At 37.9% G+C, this 16,879-nt stretch overlaps 3 protein-coding genes and 1 non-coding gene across 4 annotated transcripts; 2 read left to right on the top strand and 2 right to left on the bottom strand.

Annotated features, from left to right (window-relative positions):
- Positions 2,095 to 5,803, top strand: LOC18785811 (coronatine-insensitive protein 1). The gene is made up of 3 exons (XM_007220373.2): positions 2,095 to 3,232; positions 3,916 to 4,387; positions 4,590 to 5,803. The coding sequence occupies exons 1-3, from the start codon at positions 2,760 to 2,762 to the stop codon at positions 5,400 to 5,402; spliced, it is 1,758 nt and encodes a 585-aa protein (XP_007220435.1). The 5' UTR covers positions 2,095 to 2,759; the 3' UTR covers positions 5,403 to 5,803.
- On the bottom strand, positions 9,927 to 12,297 carry LOC18787368 (transcription factor DIVARICATA). Its single transcript, XM_007219200.2, has 2 exons — positions 11,035 to 12,297; positions 9,927 to 10,635 (listed from the first exon to the last, which is right to left on the bottom strand). The coding sequence occupies exons 1-2, from the start codon at positions 11,424 to 11,426 to the stop codon at positions 10,155 to 10,157; spliced, it is 873 nt and encodes a 290-aa protein (XP_007219262.1). The 5' UTR covers positions 11,427 to 12,297; the 3' UTR covers positions 9,927 to 10,154.
- TRNAR-CCU lies at positions 13,118 to 13,190 on the top strand. Its single transcript has one exon. It is a non-coding gene; the product is annotated as a tRNA-Arg (tRNA).
- LOC18787612 (laccase-4) lies at positions 13,307 to 16,364 on the bottom strand. Its single transcript, XM_007220767.2, has 6 exons — positions 16,135 to 16,364; positions 15,782 to 15,933; positions 15,243 to 15,487; positions 15,023 to 15,151; positions 13,903 to 14,823; positions 13,307 to 13,789 (listed from the first exon to the last, which is right to left on the bottom strand). Exons 1-6 carry the CDS (start codon positions 16,231 to 16,233, stop codon positions 13,659 to 13,661), a joined length of 1,677 nt encoding a protein of 558 aa, XP_007220829.1. The 5' UTR covers positions 16,234 to 16,364; the 3' UTR covers positions 13,307 to 13,658.

Here is a 16,879-nt window from a genome sequence, read left to right as displayed (position 1 = left end):
GATTTCCATTTATTGACTTGGACACGTAAATCATCCTTTGCGGCACAGCTGTCCAACAAGATCAGGTTGCTGTGGCACAACCCCTTGCCACGTGGCTTCCCTCTCATAAGTCCAAGGTTACAGCACTACACCATAACGTGGCTGCATTTTTTTGTAAGGAAAATACTGGCACATTGTTTTAGAAAATATCCATTATTACTTTTATATTAATTACAGTTATTTTATTTTTTGGTATTTAATAAGTTATTTTTATGTTTGTGTCAAATAATGATTTACAGAACGAAGAGAGAATGACTCTCACTAGAAAATGAGGCAAGTAAGGTTAGGGTTTAAGCATATAATTCATATATTTTTTTTAAATGAAACTAATGAATTGATGCGGGTTTAACGACTAAACATGATATTAACACTGTTTAAAGTTACACTTTTAGATGATTAGAACACAGCAGTCTCGATCTCTTGGACCACAGGAGTTCAAGAGATTGTGGTCACCCACCATTTGATATTAATCCAATTGTTCAAAAAAGTTTCTTAAAAGGAGTGCAAGAGTGAGTGAACTGTTGAATTTACATCTAACAGTGAGTGACTACAAATCTCTTAGACCCCTATAGTCCAAGAGATCAGGACTGTAGAACATAGTGCATACATATCTCAACTTGTTCAACACTTTTAATTGCATTGTTACCTACATAATAATGGTGGTTTCCCGATTTGATGCTAATGATCTATTGAGCTTGTATGGGCACAAAAACAAGACAAATAAAGAAAGAGAAAAGTTCTTCTACAACAGGTTCTATCTTTATAAAGATTGCCCACTTTATGCTTTCTGGATTTTTTCATGTAACAAAATCTTAAAAATATATTGTTCTTTCAAATTATACTGGATTCTTTTGTTTCTGGGTTCATTTAAATTACGAGTAGGTGAATTATGAACGTCATTATCAACCTATAAACTAATAAAATGATGAAAGCAACATGCTTGAACAAATGGAAAACAAACAAAGCAAAAACTTTTGCTTAAGGCTAATGCAGATTTCCTAAAAGCAAAACAGAGTGCATACATAAAGCCAAAAAACATTATGATTAAATTTCAAATGACCTTTAAATTGTCCTCATTTAAGGTAAATTTTCAAAACATAATAACTTCGGGACAAATATGTTAATAGCAATCTATTTTTTTTTATTTTTATACAAATGATTTTCTATTTTTAACACGACGCGAAATCTGCATGAAAAATTAACAGATTAACCCGCACGATTAAATTTAAGGGTCATTTTCGGGTCAACTCACCATGACCCGTTTAATAAACTAGTGGATTTCGAGTCAACCCGCTAAAATTCCTATGTAACCTGCAAACTCTCTAAAATACCCTTGTAACCAGCTAACCTGTTTCTTTGTTTATTCTTCATTTTTCTAATTGTTTTTAGTTCAGTTGCTACCACTTAGCGGGTCAACCCGATACACAACTCGAATACGAACCTGACATGACATGACCCATTGTCAACTCTAAACTACGGAGAGGGATATTCGAACTCGGGTGCATAGTGGATAGCACATTCATTCTAGCAAACTTAACTAATCTCTCGTTAATAATAACCTATTGGAAGATTCTTCAATAAGTATTTTATGTTAGGGATTAGTTACATATTTATAATCTTAACCGTTTAATCACATGTATGCTGCATATTAAATCTAACAACATATCTAATGAATACAATCCAAATTTAAAATTAAAAATATATAACCAATCCTTAATATAAATACTTACTAAAAAATCGCTCATAATCTATTAACAACTCTTTGTATGTAAATATGAAATTAAAAAAAAAAACTTTTTCCTACCATAGGAAAAAAAACAGAGTAGTCTGTATTTTTTTATCCTTCTCACTTACCTCACAGTTTAACCACTATCCTAGACAGCATCTCCTGCAGTGACAGAGCTATTGCATCACCTGACACCAACCTATTACAGGGCGCCACGGTGTCAACTTTCTACTCCTCCCATCACTTTTCAAACGACGACGTTCGTTGGTTGCTTACATTTTCTTTTGTCGTTTTCTCTTCATCTTTTCCGTCTCCTGCCCGCTTTCCTTCACAACTCCACTTTCGTTTTTTATGAGGCGCATAAAATTGAAGACCCCTAATCGAGTTCTGATCCAATCCCCCATCACTGTTCCAGCCGTCGCCGCCCGATTCCTTCCAGAAAGATCCCCACTGTCCGCTTCCTTCCCGGACGATCCTCACAGGTCTTTCTTCTCAGATCATGTGTTTCGCGTCCACGCTATCTCCATGTTCCCTCGCTCCTCCATTGGTCGCAACCCTGCTCCGTCCTCGATCCGCTTGGTTCGTGTTCCGTGCAAACACCACTTCAGTCCCAACGAGCTCCTCGTAGATCGTGCCAGACCCGCGTTTCTTTTCTCTACTTCTGTCACTTGTCGCCGCTCGTTTCGCGACACGTTTCGGCGTTTCGTCTGAGATTCGAATTTTGTAACGGCGGTGTGGCGTTGTCGTTTTGATTTTTGGATTGGATTAGGAAACTTAACGGTTTTGGGTCTGTTGGTTGGAAGCCATAGTTTCTATTTTTGGTTTTCGCTATTTTTGGAAATATTTCGAGCTGAAAGAGTTGGAGAGTCGGAGCTCCGAATCCCAACCCGATCTTCACAAAAGAGATTTAAATCTTCCACTGTACTCTGAAATTTTTGCTTTTGGTCACTAGTGTCCCAGTGGAGTATTTTCATTCTCTACGTTTCATTTGGCGATGGAGGATCGAAACGTGCGAAGTGGAATGTCCGATGTGGTGATAGGCTGCGTGATGCCGTATCTTCACGACGCTAAGGACCGCGACGCAGTGTCGTTGGTGTGCCGGCGATGGTACGAGCTCGACGCTCTCACGCGCAAGCACGTGACCATTGCTCTCTGCTACACCACGAGCCCCGATCGGTTGCGGAGGCGATTTCAGCACCTCGAGTCCCTGAAGCTGAAAGGGAAGCCGAGAGCGGCGATGTTCAATCTGATACCGGAGGATTGGGGAGGCTTTGTGACGCCGTGGGTGAAGGAGATCGCTGAGTCCTTCAATCGCTTGAAGTCTCTGCACTTTCGGCGAATGATTGTTAAGGATTCGGACTTGGAGCTCTTGGCTCAGTCCCGTGGGCGCGTGCTACAGGCGCTCAAGCTTGACAAGTGCTCTGGCTTCTCCACCGATGGCCTTTTGCACATCGGCCGCTCCTGCAGGTATCAAAGTTTACAACTTTGGCTGAATAAATTTTACTTGCGTTGAATTTAGTTGTGGACTTTCATCAGAAATGATGGCTGCATTCATTGTTTTGCTAAAATTTGGGGAACAAGTTATGTTCTTTCCATTAGTTTTCGTTTGAGTATTGAATGATTGACATACATAGAGAAACCATTATGTAAAAAACCAAAAAAGAAAATTTTTATTGCTGTTCTCTTGACTTAGCCTGAGTTCCGCAGTCTGGTTTGCGTTACTGATTAAAACTTTATTTATAGGGATTGATTCTGTTTCTTTCATTATATCTCATACAATTCATCACACTGTTTCCTGTGTTATTTGATCAGTGGAAAAGTTTTTGTTTCGGACAGCTCTTAGTACTTTTGTGAAGGATTAAATTACCATAAATGGTCCCAATCAACCTGAAAAATTAGACTTGTGGATAGCTTTTAATGCAGATATGGTTTTATGTACTCTTATTTCGATTCAGAAGTAATTTCTGCAAGTTAGGGGGTGGAAACTGTATTTTGGTCGTTTTGTATACGCATTTCTTATAGGAAAATTTATATGCTGTCTTTGGAACTTTTGGGGGAATGCATGTTTGCAATCATTCTAAGCTATTGGTTCTGTATCTTTGATGCGGAGAGACATTATTGATGTTGTTTATCATTATATGTTTTCTTAGGAATTTGAGAACCTTGTTTTTGGAAGAGAGCTCCATAGATGAGAATGATGGTCAATGGCTACATGAGCTTGCTTTGAACAACTCTGTGTTGGAGACTTTGAATTTTTATATGACAGATCTTATCAAAGTCAAATTTGAAGACCTTGAACTCATTGCAAAAAACTGTCGCTCCTTAACCTCTGTGAAAACTAGCGATTGCGAAATCTTGGAACTCGTGGGCTTCTTCCGTTCTGCAAGCGTATTAGAAGAATTTTGTGGCGGTTTCTTCAACGAGCAATCAGAGAGGTACTCTGTTGTATCGTTACCCCAAAAATTATGCCGTTTGGGTCTAACGTACATGGGAAAGAATGAAATGCCAATAGTATTCCCATATGCAACCCTTCTCAAAAAGCTGGATCTCCTTTATGCATTGCTCGACACTGAGGACCATTGCACACTAATTCAAAGGTGCCCCAACCTGGAAGTGCTTGAGGTAGTATTACGAAACCATTCTGTCTGCTTTTTAATTTGTTGTTGTCATGTGTGCGTGCAAATGTGCATGAGTGTGTGTGTGTGTGTGTGTACAACAATTACATATTAACTTTAATTTGTCTTGTCTTTAATGTTTTTGTTTTGGAGTGGGAATCGTATTTGGAACTTTCATATGAACTTTAATTTGTTTCTGTCATGGACAGACAAGGAATGTTATTGGAGATAGAGGACTAGAAGTTCTTGCTCGGAGTTGCAAGAGATTGAGGAGGCTCCGAATTGAGCGAGGTGCAGATGAGCAAGGCATGGAGGATGAAGAAGGTGTTGTTTCACAAAGGGGTTTGATAGCATTGGCACAGGGCTGCCTGGAACTTGAGTACTTGGCTGTGTATGTGTCAGATATCACAAACGCATCTCTGGAATTCATTGGGACTTACTCTAAGAATCTTTGTGATTTTCGACTTGTCTTGCTTGACCGAGAAGAGACGATAACAGATTTACCACTTGACAATGGGGTTCGAGCTCTTTTGAGGGGCTGTGATAAGCTCAGAAGGTTTGCTCTGTATCTCCGTGCTGGGGGCTTGACCGATTTGGGACTTAGTTATGTTGGCCAGTATAGTCAAAATGTGAGATGGATGCTTCTGGGTTATGTTGGGGAATCTGATGCAGGGCTTTTGGAGTTCTCTAAAGGTTGCCCTAGCCTGCAAAAATTGGAAATGAGGGGCTGTTGCTTCAGTGAGCGTGCACTGGCTGATGCAGTAATGCAGCTGACTTCCCTTAGGTACTTGTGGGTGCAGGGGTACAGAGGATCTGCTTCGGGTCGTGATGTTTTGGCAATGGCTCGGCCGTATTGGAATATTGAGTTAATTCCCCCGAGACGAGTTGTTGATCAGCAGGGGGAGGGAGTAGTGATGGAGCATCCAGCCCATATACTTGCATACTACTCACTTGCTGGACAAAGAACAGATTATCCAAATACTGTTATCCCCGTGGATCCAGCATCTTTTATTACCTCCTAGAGTTTCTGTATATACAAACCTTCTTACGTTTTTTTTTTTTTGTCTTTTTGTTTTTCGAAAGCAGTCCTTTTCTTGCCACGCCTTGTTTATAAATTAATGTAACTTATTTCTTTTTGATCAGAGGGTTTCAGTTTCAAATTTCATTTCTAGACTTTAGTTCTGTAATAAGTTGGTGTTTCCCTTCCCTGTGTAACTTAAAAGCACTTGCACTCTTTGAAGCGGTACTGTATCAGAGTGCCCTCTTTCCAGGGCAATTAGCTTAAACTTCAACTCTCTAGTGGTGACTTGTATTAGCTAGTCTGCTGAGTCAATTTGCTGGAAACTATATTCTAGTTTTGGGAGCATTTTGTAGGGGATGTTGCAAGTTTTTGAATAAAATTGAAGAGTGATTTTGCTTGCCATAACTTGATTATTCTGTTAATGTTAAGTTGAGATTCTGATGATATGTTGCTCTCGCAAATTATATGATTTTGGCTAAGATCGAATGCCTTGGGACATATTTCCAACTTCCAAGTCCGATATGAAAGATAAAGATTCGGGGTCCCTTTGTCTCTGTGGCTTCTCGATATTGAGACTTGGTCCCGATGATTGGACCAACAACAGCCCCAAACTCTATCAATGCCCAAGAACGGGCCCTTTTGGAGTAATGGGAGCTGAGCCTGGGTGACCGCTATTGTGGCACATGTTTTAAACTTGAATACAAGAAGACGGACATAATGTCTTGACTAGTGACCTGATTCATGTTGGCATATCACTCTCGATCTCATCATAAGAAAAACCAACTTAAACATTGATCTAAATTCATAAGGAAACAAGTTATGGACTATGGTCAAGCTACTAGTCTTGCGGTGATAGACTAGGCCCAGTCATTCGATTTTCTGACCCAGTTTGATCCAACTTGCCTAGCTATATCATTCTCTAAAGTAGCAGAAAAACTTACTTGTGACAAGGATAATATTGTTTTACGTTATTGATCGGAAATAACAAAAAATGCTATCCCTATTACATTACAATAAGAAACTGAGAACATGTTTACGTGAAATGAGTATGTGGCGCATGACGGCAGTGGTTCTATGATGCTGACATGTGTACACTACACGGTGCTAGCAGGAATTCGAATATAATGCATTATTATTATTATGTCAAGAGCAAAACACGAGAATAAGAGAAAATCAGTACTCGAAAACTGTCAACGTATCAATTCAATACGAACATCATTAATATGACTTTATGGCCAAGAAATAAAGAAGAAAACCATAGAAGAACTTTTTATAGTCTTTCATTGAAAGGTGGCACTAGTAGTGGGTGACTATCCTCCATTAAGATCAAGTCAATTCCAATTGATAATGGAAGAACAACTTCTCATATAACCTACTGCATTAGTTCAATTTGATAATGGAAGAATGAAAATCCTTGTCTCCTTTATCGGAAGTAGGAGCTCCTACTTTTATGCTAATTACAGTTTGACATGTAAATTTTTCTTTTCGTGTTTTTTTAAGAATTATTTATGCATATATGTCAAACTTTAATTTGCATGCAGTGTTTATTAAAGAAGCAAATTCTCATAATTTTTTTTTTTCCAAGTTTTCTTGGTCGTTCACTTTAGACCAACCACAGCTTCTTCTCTTGGCACAAAAGATGGTGGCACTAGATGCATCAAATTCTCCATTAAAATGGGAATGTTCTAATATAGACTTGTTTGACTTTATTTTTTTAACTTTTTGGCTTCGTTTTGGCTTTTTTTAGGTGTGGCTTCGTTTTGGCTTTGATACAGTACCTTAGTGTACTTTGTTGGGGTAAGTCTTTGCTGACATAATTTGGCAAATTGCAAAACTATAATTATGCTTAAGAATGGCATAGTGACCTAGTCTTATCCTCTTATACCACATTTATATACTATATTCTTATACCATATTATGTGGCAGATGAGGTGTATAATAACATTAAGACTTATTATCGCAAAATATCCCTAAGGTTTACGAAACTATCAGATTGCATCCTTAAAGTTTTTTTATGTCACTCATGGTCCTCAAGGTTAGTATGTGCAATCACAAATGGTCCATGCCGTTAGGTTCTGTCAAAAACTCATTTAGTTTGCTGACGTGACATACATATATATATATATATATATATCACAAAACATCTCTGAGGTTCACACACCTATCACAAATGGTCCCTACGAATTTGTTTTATTTTTTAATTTAAAATTCATAAAATTTTGATTTTCTTTTTAAAATTAATTATAAATGAAAAAATTATTTATAGAAGGATTTTAATCTTGATAACCATTTATGAACCCTAAACCCTGAGTTTTTTTATTTTTAAATTTTATAAATTTTAAATTATTTTTTAAAAACTCCATTAGTTTGTTGATGTGGCATATATATAAAGCCCACATCTACAATAACATAATGTCACATTTAAAAAAAAAAAAAATTTAATTCATAAAATTTTAAAAAGAAAACAAAAATGTTATGAATTTTAAATTTAAAAAATTAAAAAAATTTCGTAAGGACCATTTGTTATAGGTGTGTGAATCTCAGGGATGTTTTGTGATATATATATGCAACATCATCAAACTAACGGAACCTAACAGTAGGGACTATTTGTGATAATGCATATTAACCTTGAAGACCACGAATGACAAAAAAAAAATTAAGGATGCAATCTGATAGTTTCGTAAACTTTAGGGATATTTTATGATAATAAGCCTAACATTAATTAGAAAGTATCAATAAATTATAAAAAAAATATGTATTAAATTAATTTTAATTAATATGGTTGTACAATTCATCTGCCACATAAATTAGTAGGCAAATACGGTGGGAATAGCATTTCTCAATTAGATATGCGGGAACAAAAAGCTTTCTTGGCAGATTATCCTAAGATCCATGTGGACCAATGAAGACGTCATCAAAATTGGAGCCTAGTGCATGTACCTTTGCTACACCAGAAGGATTTGATGTGAAAGATGATCAGAAAATTTAATTAGTAAATTAATTGTTAAAAAGACAAACAAAAAAAGAGACCAATGGTGGTACGGTTTTGCCTTCTCAAAGGTTCGATTCAAATTAGAATAAAGCAGCCAGAATGCTTTCTCATGCAAGTTGCTGAAAGATGACTGATCTTAGAAGAAAAAAAAAAGATTAAAGTTGATGGTTTATGTCATATACCGAAAGAAAAGAAAGTTCATAAGGATAATCATATTGCTCATGTTGCTTTGGAACTTTTTAATGCTCAGTGTGTGGTTTACAAAATGATATGTGCAAAGTGACAGTAACCCGCACTCAGTGTTTTTCACACACAGTCCCAAGCAGCACACACAGCAATGGTTGGTAGATAAAACAAACACAGTGACAAAGCGCAGTAAATAACATAATTATTTATTATTTATGAAAAGCTGAGGAAGATGAGAGTTTTGAGACCAAACAAAAGGAAAAATCTAAAAACCCATCAGAGTTCCAAGTTCAAGAATTCATTCTGCTAAACTTGCTCTGCAGTCTTGAAAATCCGTTTTTAGGTTTTTAGAAAAGCTTCAATCAAAGTAAAAGTATGATGCTTGCGAAGACTTAAAAAAATGGCACTATGCTGATGCAAAAGTCTGGCCACCATTAGCAATGGTATTGGATGAAACAGGGAAAAATATCAGAGCACAGGCCAAGTTGGATTGGTAGAGGGAGGAAACGATGGTTTGAAAATTGTAAAATGCATTGGCATTTCCTTACGTGGATGATCCTACATCCTACGATGGAATGAAGCAGAGGATGCTTATCAAGTGGAATGCAAACTCAGCATCTACTAGTGGATGTGGAGAGTCACTCGGTCAATTTGGCCATATTGGATGCATAAAGCAAATAATGGCGGAAAGTTTTGTTAAGAGAGAAAAAAAGGTGAAGCAATTAGATACTGTGGAATTTCTGAAAGAGTGCCAAGTGAGTCATCAGCCTGTTTAGCCACATCATCCAATGACATGGCTGCTTTTCCCCAGTGGTTGCAAGATCATTCCACGTGTGAAACAACCATAATCAACCTCAGCCATTCCAAGTGCAAATCCATAGGGTGTAAATAAGACCACGCACCACTAGGAAACTGCCAAAAAAAAAAAAAAAAAATCTTAAATATTCTCACCTGTAGATCTTTATAACTTTATTCTTGGTCTATGGTTGATCTTGAGATGCAGAAGTTTTGGATTCTTCTCAGAAACTAAATAAAACAGAGAAAATGATACTAAAATTAAGGTCATATGCCTGCCCGAAATGTACATAATAGTATGTTATATATGCACACATACAATCAAGTAAAATACTTTGACAAAAGAAAAAACAAAAGATCATTTCAGTCAGTTCAGTGCGTGCATGTGTGTGTGTCCACCTGAAGTTTCTTACAGCTGTTTGAGATATTTGTCCCCAAACTTCAAGCAGCTTACTTCACTGATGTCTGCATGTTTATTTCACAGCTCAAAACTGCAGTTACTTTGTAATGCTTTCACAGCTAAACCATCCTGGGGGATTTGGACAAACTCAATTCCTGAAGGGAAGAGCAGATTTACCATTCATTTCAACTTTACAATTCAGACATTACAGTTTGAGGCTTTATGGGATTTTATAATAGTGGAATGTTCAAGAACTATGTACGAAATCAAATCCTTATTATGCTAATCACACACAACCGTGATAAAGAGCCAACATTGAAATTCTGCAGAAAGTCATTTGCTTGGATTTTCAATCCAGGAGTACAACAAAAGGGGGTGTTTTAACCATGTATCTGATGTCTTGAGGTCTGCATTAGATACATCGAATTTTGGGGTTTGGCATGAGCAGCAAAATTAGCACTGCTGTAGAGTTTTTGCAACTGTAGCTTAATCCCTTCTGCAGCTACATCATACGGAGACGACTCGAAAAGACTGCCATGAGTGGAGCCAAAAACCATGGCTCCTCCATCATCACACGCATTCCAGTCAAGTAATGCTTTTGGTGATTCAGTGGACTTCTGCTCTGGTGGAGACTGGTCTAAAGGAGGCCTATTATTTTCTGATGGAGTAGTGCTTGTGAGGTTGACAGTCGTTATGTCGTGGATGCTTGGTCTTCTTTTATCCTTCCCTCCTGAGTGCTGCCTCATAAAGTATTTTTGAGCATGGCTTGCCACTTGTGTGGGAGTTTTAGAGATTACAAAATTCCTGGAAATATTTCTCCAGTCCCCTTTCCCATATTTTAGAAGTCCCATCAGAAACCGCCTGCAGGTCATTACCACACATTCATGTCAAAAAAAAATATCAAGAACACATAGAGAGATCAAACTATATGCCCTACACTTGGGATGTGGAAAACTCCATTGGGTTTCATAACAAAAAGTTGGAAATTAAAGAAAACAACAGTTCATCTACATATTTTCCTCTATTTCCATAGAAAACGAAATGATAGGTATTGGACATAGCGATTTCCACAAATTGAACTAGACCTTTCATATATAATAACCATCTTTTTCCTTAGCTATTATTTTTTCTCTTTACTGCAATTCAAGACCTACTCTAGTTGATCAAATATAAATCCAAAAAGATATTCGAAATAGTCTAACCATTTGAACTAGCAAAACAATTATAGACAATCTAACAAAAACAACGAAGGGAAGTCACCTGTGCTCCTCTTCTGTCCATGGAATTCCCTTCTTCCTTTCCTGATCAGAACCTCGAGCTGCAGAAGGCCTCTTTCTATTAGCATCAAAATTTCGATCATCTCCCAAGTCCAATGTGAAAGAAGATGTAAGGTACCCTGGAATTGGAAACCTCCCAGATTCTATTTCACTAACATCTTCTTCCAGCTCCTGATACTGCTTGATCACATCGATAACCGTCTTCCCCGGTATCATTGAAGCCACCTTCAGCCACCTGTCAGGCGTTTTCTCATCAAACATAGCCAGAGCACTCTCAAACTTCTTGTTCTCTTCTTTAGTCCATTCTGAGCTCTGGCTGTCTTGGATGAACCAGTTAGAATCAGCCATATATGAAGCTGGATACAAAGTCTCCATGCTTACAAGTCCTAATATCTGCAATAACTGCTTAAAAGTTCATGTCAAAGTTATTGACGTAAAGCTTCAAGTTTCAGAAGCGATGGGAGACTGAGAAACAGAGAGCAGAGGCAGAGAGATTTTGAAGTCTTACAATGGCTTAAAAAGGCAATCAATTCAGAATCTTTTACTGGGAATCAAGAATCTCCTTTTCTTAATAGCATAAACTAAAGAATCTTAAAAAGACCCACTTTTGGGAATCGAAGAGAATCTTAGAAAAACCTGAGAAATCTGATTTGGTTCCTGAAGGTGTAATCCTAGAAGGAGAGAGGTAAAACCCAGAGGAAATTTCGGAATTTGTATCAGAGAAGTGGAGGCTTTCAAAGAAATTAAGCGCAAATAAGCTCAAAGGTGAGGCCTTTATAGCACTCTGATAGCAACCTTTGGCTTAAATAAGTAAAATTTTAGAAAAATTACCAAAAAGGAGGCTGAAACATGAAGGACCCAATCCAAGAGCAAGAGGGTCGGCGAAGGTGGACAAAGCAAGACCCAGTTGAGGAAAGGAGGGATTCTAGAGAATCACGGCTGAGAAAAGCGGGAAAACATTTACTAGCTTCGTTTCTTTGAGGAGAAGTAAGAGAAAAGATAAATGTATATATAGATGTATATATAGATTAGGAAAAGAGAGGGCCAAGCCAATGCGAGAATCAAAATATGAATCAGAACCACTTCACCAGTGTTCTCTATGGTGGCTGAGTATATGGAGAGTTCCTGAGAGCGAGAGAGAGAGAAAGGATGCGTGATAGGTGGCATATCCGGATTGGACCGTGGTAAGATGACTAGTCCACAGGTTCCCTCTTAATTCTAGAGAATTTTCTCATACCCGAAAAGAGAAATAAAATTAAACAAATCTTGGGTGTTTTTCTTTTATTTTTTCCTTTCATGGTGGGGAATAAAATCTTGGATGTTTACTTTTTCTTCTATGGGCAAAACTAAAGTTGTTTGTTAAACTAAAGTTGTTTGTTATATTTATCTCCTAAGGTTTTGCCTAGTCTCCGGTTTTCTCTTTGATTAAAGGTGTCGGTCAGTGGTTAAGAAATGTTAGAGTTGTGTTGTGACTTTTATAAAACAATTTACGAATATGGTATTTATTTGTTCCATACTCATGTTGGTTTTATGAGTAAATTCCATAAATAAGAACCACACGTAGAGAGAGTTTAAGTTCCTACCAAAAGGAAAAAATAGAATTAAGAAGTATTTTCTGTTAAAAATTACGATTTCCGATCAATAACATTAAAATATACGTGATAATACTTTCACGTGACATAACATTATTGATCAAAAATAATACATTGCAACTAAATTTTTCTGGAGAAGAAGACGGAACCCATATTTGAACTTCAGGTAGCTGAGCTGCTGAAGTGTTTCGACAAAAATAAATAAATAAATAAAAACTTCTGATCTGAATGTGTAAGTAGGTTAATATCAAGACATTGGCTTTAACTTTACTTCTTTCTCCGCAATACTTTCCCTATTTACAAGATGGAAGCCACGTAGTAGTTTTGGGTAAAAAATGATGCCGCGTATAATTGGTCCAAGATTGCGTCAATAGTTTGATCATTTGTCGCTCGTGCAATTTTTTATTATAGTTCTTTGGCCTTTTTCCACCTTCCTTTAGTTAAATAATCTTCAACCGCATGCATTATCAACAAGCGCCTGTAGCTCAGTGGATAGAGCGTCTGTTTCCTAAGCAGAAGGTCATAGGTTCGACCCCTATCTGGCGCGATAGTTTTTATTATTTTTTTCTTTGTCATTTTATGCCCTAAACGTGTTTATCTTTTGGGCATAAGTCAAAAGTAGTTCAATGTTTATAGTGATTAAAAGGATAAAGAAGAATCTAATCATTTTGAAATCCAACAACTTCTTTAGATTAAGCACATACTAACAATTCATACACGACAAATCCTTTGGGGTGTGTGTGTGTGTGTGTGATGCTGCTTTTACTTTCAACCCAAAAAACGACAAAGTAGGTGAAATTGAAATTGTACAGTCATTGAGTTTACCCTTTTTTATTCACTTCTTTTGAGAGCAGCTGTTCCTATTTTCTCCTCGAACCAACCAGAACCAGCCAACCATTTTCATTGTTTTCTGCTTCTCAACTCAACTCAAATTCTCTAGATACCATGCACACTCTTCTCATGCCTTGAGCCTCAAGCATCCATTTTAATTTTATAGCCGTTTGGATTGGAAATTCTAGCAGGTTGGAAGGTCAGCAGGAGGTGGTCGCAGAGTCTCATTTGGGCCTTTCCCATTTTCCACTAGAAATGGCATCTTAAGCCCCCAGGTTGTGTGAACTTCCAGGTGGCAATGCAAAAACCAAATGCCTGCATTCATTCACCACCACAAACAACAACAAATTTCCAATCAATTATAAAATTGTTAGCCCATAATTTAGTTTTAAAGAAAAAGAAAATATGCGGCTGTAGAAATTTATTACCTGGGTTATCTGCCCTGAATCTGATTGCAGTCCATCCACCAGTTGGTACTGAGATTGTGTTCCTCTCAACAGGATCAACAAGATTGAATGTTTTTGGGTCCTTCTTTGGATCGAAGTTACCAATTCCTTTCCCAACCACAAAGAAATTAAAGCCATGCAGATGGGTTGGATGGCTCTCTGGTGCTATGACAGCAGTGCCTTGTAGCACAATCTGAACCGTTGAGTTGTACCCCAGCCTATATAGTCTTGTCCCATTTGTGGTCTGCATGTTAGCCGTAGAGTTGCCGGTATAGTTGAAAGGAATTGGTGGGTTTGCTGGGAAATCAAGTGTGAACACTCCCTTTGTGTTGTAGTAATATGCTTGAAGGAGGGCTATAGTTGGCATCACAAAGCTAACATTGTTAAAAGCAGCCACTAGCTTGCTCCCATTGACACATGTAGCACATGGATTTACACCAACTGCAATGGTGAAAAAGAGTGAATGGTCTATAGTTAATGGGACATTAGCAGGGTACTGTTTCGAATTAAGGCTTCGAAGGGAGTCCATGAAAGTGTTTGTTACTGGTGTTGCATTTTGAGGAGGAATGCTGGTTAAGAAGGCTTTGGGATTTGCAGGGGTTCCCTTGTAGAGCAATGAAGCAATTGAAGTCAAGTTGTCAAAGCCAACTGGCGCATCCATGAAGGGAGAGGCTGCTATTAAGTATTTGCCAATTCCCCGATTTGCAGTTAAAATTGCATTTGTAGTTTGGCCTGGGCTGATGAATATGGTGTCAGTTTGGAATGGCTTGGTGTAGGAGGCATCAACTTCAACAACGGTTAGATTGTGCCCTGCAATCTTGAAGAACAAGTCATCGTTCAGCGCTGCGTTTATGATGCGTAGCAGGTAGGTCTTGCCACTTTCAACATGTAAAGTGTAACCCCCTGCAGATGTGCAAAACACAAAACTATTTACATCCCATAATCACTTCACTTATATACAGGCAACTTATATGTATTATAAGGTTAATTTTGGAACATCACATGTGTTTTGTATTCTTTTTCCCATGCAATGAAGCAAAACAAAAGGCCTATTAGGATTTTGAAAACAAAAAACAAAATTAAGTATACCCCATATCAGTACCCTGAGAAGAGCAACCAGGAACTGGTCCTGCATGGCCATTGATAGTGTGCGCATCTGAGACATTTGGTGGCAGGCCAGACTTTATAGACTGATTGACGACAGCTTCAACATCTGATTTCCACCATTCAGCTGCAATTCAAATAATAAAGTCAAATTACCAGTTTACCAATTTACCAAGCTGCAATTACCAAAAGCACCTCATTGAAAATTATCAATTTACCTAATATGACAGTTTTTTCCTCATCAGGTGTAGGAAAAGGGTAAGGAGTGCCTCTTTTAGGTAAGATAACAATGGCACCATGTAGAGTGGCCCTTAGCCAAGAGGTATGTGCATGCCAGAGAAGTGTGCCCCTTTGGCCTGTGAGTGTGAAATTGTAGATAAAGTTTTGCCCAGGCTGTATGGGGCATTGTGTGATGTATGCTGGTCCATCCGCCCAAGCTGTTCCAAGTTGCCTGACCCCATGCCTGCCATTACAGAATCATATGATCATTATTTATTAGTATGAGATTAAATGTGACAGAAGCCACATCAATGAAAAATAATACACCATATGGTATGCCATGTTGATGTAGTGTGTCGAATCCACCAAGTCGGGTTTAGGATTTGCGTATTAATAATAATAGTACACGTGTTATAATTTGGGTGAATTTGATGTACCACATTAGCATGTATCAGGTGGTGTCTCGGTTACACACAATAATGACTAGCTACAATTTCTTTTGGAAAGAACTAGGGTATGGGAGTTGAATAATTCTCACCAGTGAATTGTGAGATTGTGATTTACATGGTTGATGACCCTTACAATTACAGTATCATCTTCCCTTGCATACAAGGTTGGTCCAGGGAACTTTCCATTTACGGTGATGGTGGGCTTAGATGAACAAAGCTTTGTTGTATTTTTGAAGACCACCTGCACATGTAACCCAGCCATTTAATGTCACACTAGTTTTTCATGGGTTTTTCAGTAATCTGTTGAAAGCAAAAGGCAGGCAGAAGGCCCTCTCCCCTCCTAACTTATGCTATCATAGATGGCAATCGCTATTCTAAGGTCAAGTAATATGAGCTTAATTTGAAACAAAGATGGATATATATATGTCCAGAATGCACTTACACTAAACTTATAGTGTCGAACCAAGGACTGAACGAATGCCGGGTACAAGAAAGCAACCAACAACAACATTGCTCGAAGGTGAAGCCTGCAGGACTCCATGTTTGCCAGATATGTGAGTTAATTGTTGTTGTGTTTTGAGCTTGGTCGGGCTGGATATGGATTATGCAGTAGTAACATATGAATGACTGACCACCTTAATCTTATAAAGAAGCAAATGATATGTGATAGAATGTTGATTTAGGCCGCGTGGTAGGAGTTAGGTGAATGAGAAATGTGAGCCATATATCATATATATATATTTATGTATTATTCTACTGAAGTTTTCTTGCATGTTACACAATTGAAGTAGTAACCTGTCTACGTTGAAGCAATTTCCAGTACTTGTTGCCACTTTCATTGAAGGCAATCCGTGGGAGAGTTGAAACCTACTTCTCAGCTGCACAAACACAATCGAGGTGAAACCTACTGCTCAGCTGCACAAACTCTCTCTCTCTCTCTCTCTCTCTCTCTCTCTCTCTCTCTCTCTCTCTGCTCTGTTTCTCGAAGGTTTGAGGGCTTTTTCCGTATCCCAAATATTTGTGCATCTATTACTAATATACTCGAACACCACTCCTAATTTTCTCATAATTTCTAGTTGTATTGCTAGTCTATTGCTGCTTAACTTTGCTATTTCTAAGTTTTTATACATGTTCTTTTGGTATATTGGATATCATGGAATGGAACCCATAACCTCTTGTAATCTTCT

The sequence above is a fragment of the Prunus persica genome, chromosome G2 (assembly GCF_000346465.2).
Source record: "Prunus persica cultivar Lovell chromosome G2, Prunus_persica_NCBIv2, whole genome shotgun sequence".
Lineage (NCBI taxonomy): Eukaryota > Viridiplantae > Streptophyta > Magnoliopsida > Rosales > Rosaceae > Prunus > Prunus persica.
The sequence above is the reverse complement of the archived record's forward strand: the minus strand, read 5'-3'. Positions and strand labels throughout refer to the sequence as shown.

Bases quoted from the DNA above. Each gene is read 5' to 3' on its own strand.
- LOC18787368 (XM_007219200.2), bottom strand. From the start codon at position 11,426: ATGGAGACTTTGTATCCAGCTTCATATATGGCTGATTCTAACTGGTTC. The intron at 10,636-11,034 runs GTGACTTCCCTT...AATGACCTGCAG, and splicing joins TGGACAGAAGAGGAGCACAG to GCGGTTTCTGATGGGACTTC.
- LOC18787612 (XM_007220767.2), bottom strand. From the start codon at position 16,233: ATGGAGTCCTGCAGGCTTCACCTTCGAGCAATGTTGTTGTTGGTTGCT. The intron at 15,934-16,134 runs GTAAGTGCATTC...TTACATGTGCAG, and splicing joins TTCGACACTATAAGTTTAGT to GTGGTCTTCAAAAATACAAC. The intron at 15,152-15,242 runs GTAAATTGATAA...TTTGAATTGCAG, and splicing joins GGAAAAAACTGTCATATTAG to CTGAATGGTGGAAATCAGAT.
- LOC18785811 (XM_007220373.2), top strand. From the start codon at position 2,760: ATGGAGGATCGAAACGTGCGAAGTGGAATGTCCGATGTGGTGATAGGC. The intron at 3,233-3,915 runs GTATCAAAGTTT...ATGTTTTCTTAG, and splicing joins CACATCGGCCGCTCCTGCAG to GAATTTGAGAACCTTGTTTT. The intron at 4,388-4,589 runs GTAGTATTACGA...TGTCATGGACAG, and splicing joins CCAACCTGGAAGTGCTTGAG to ACAAGGAATGTTATTGGAGA.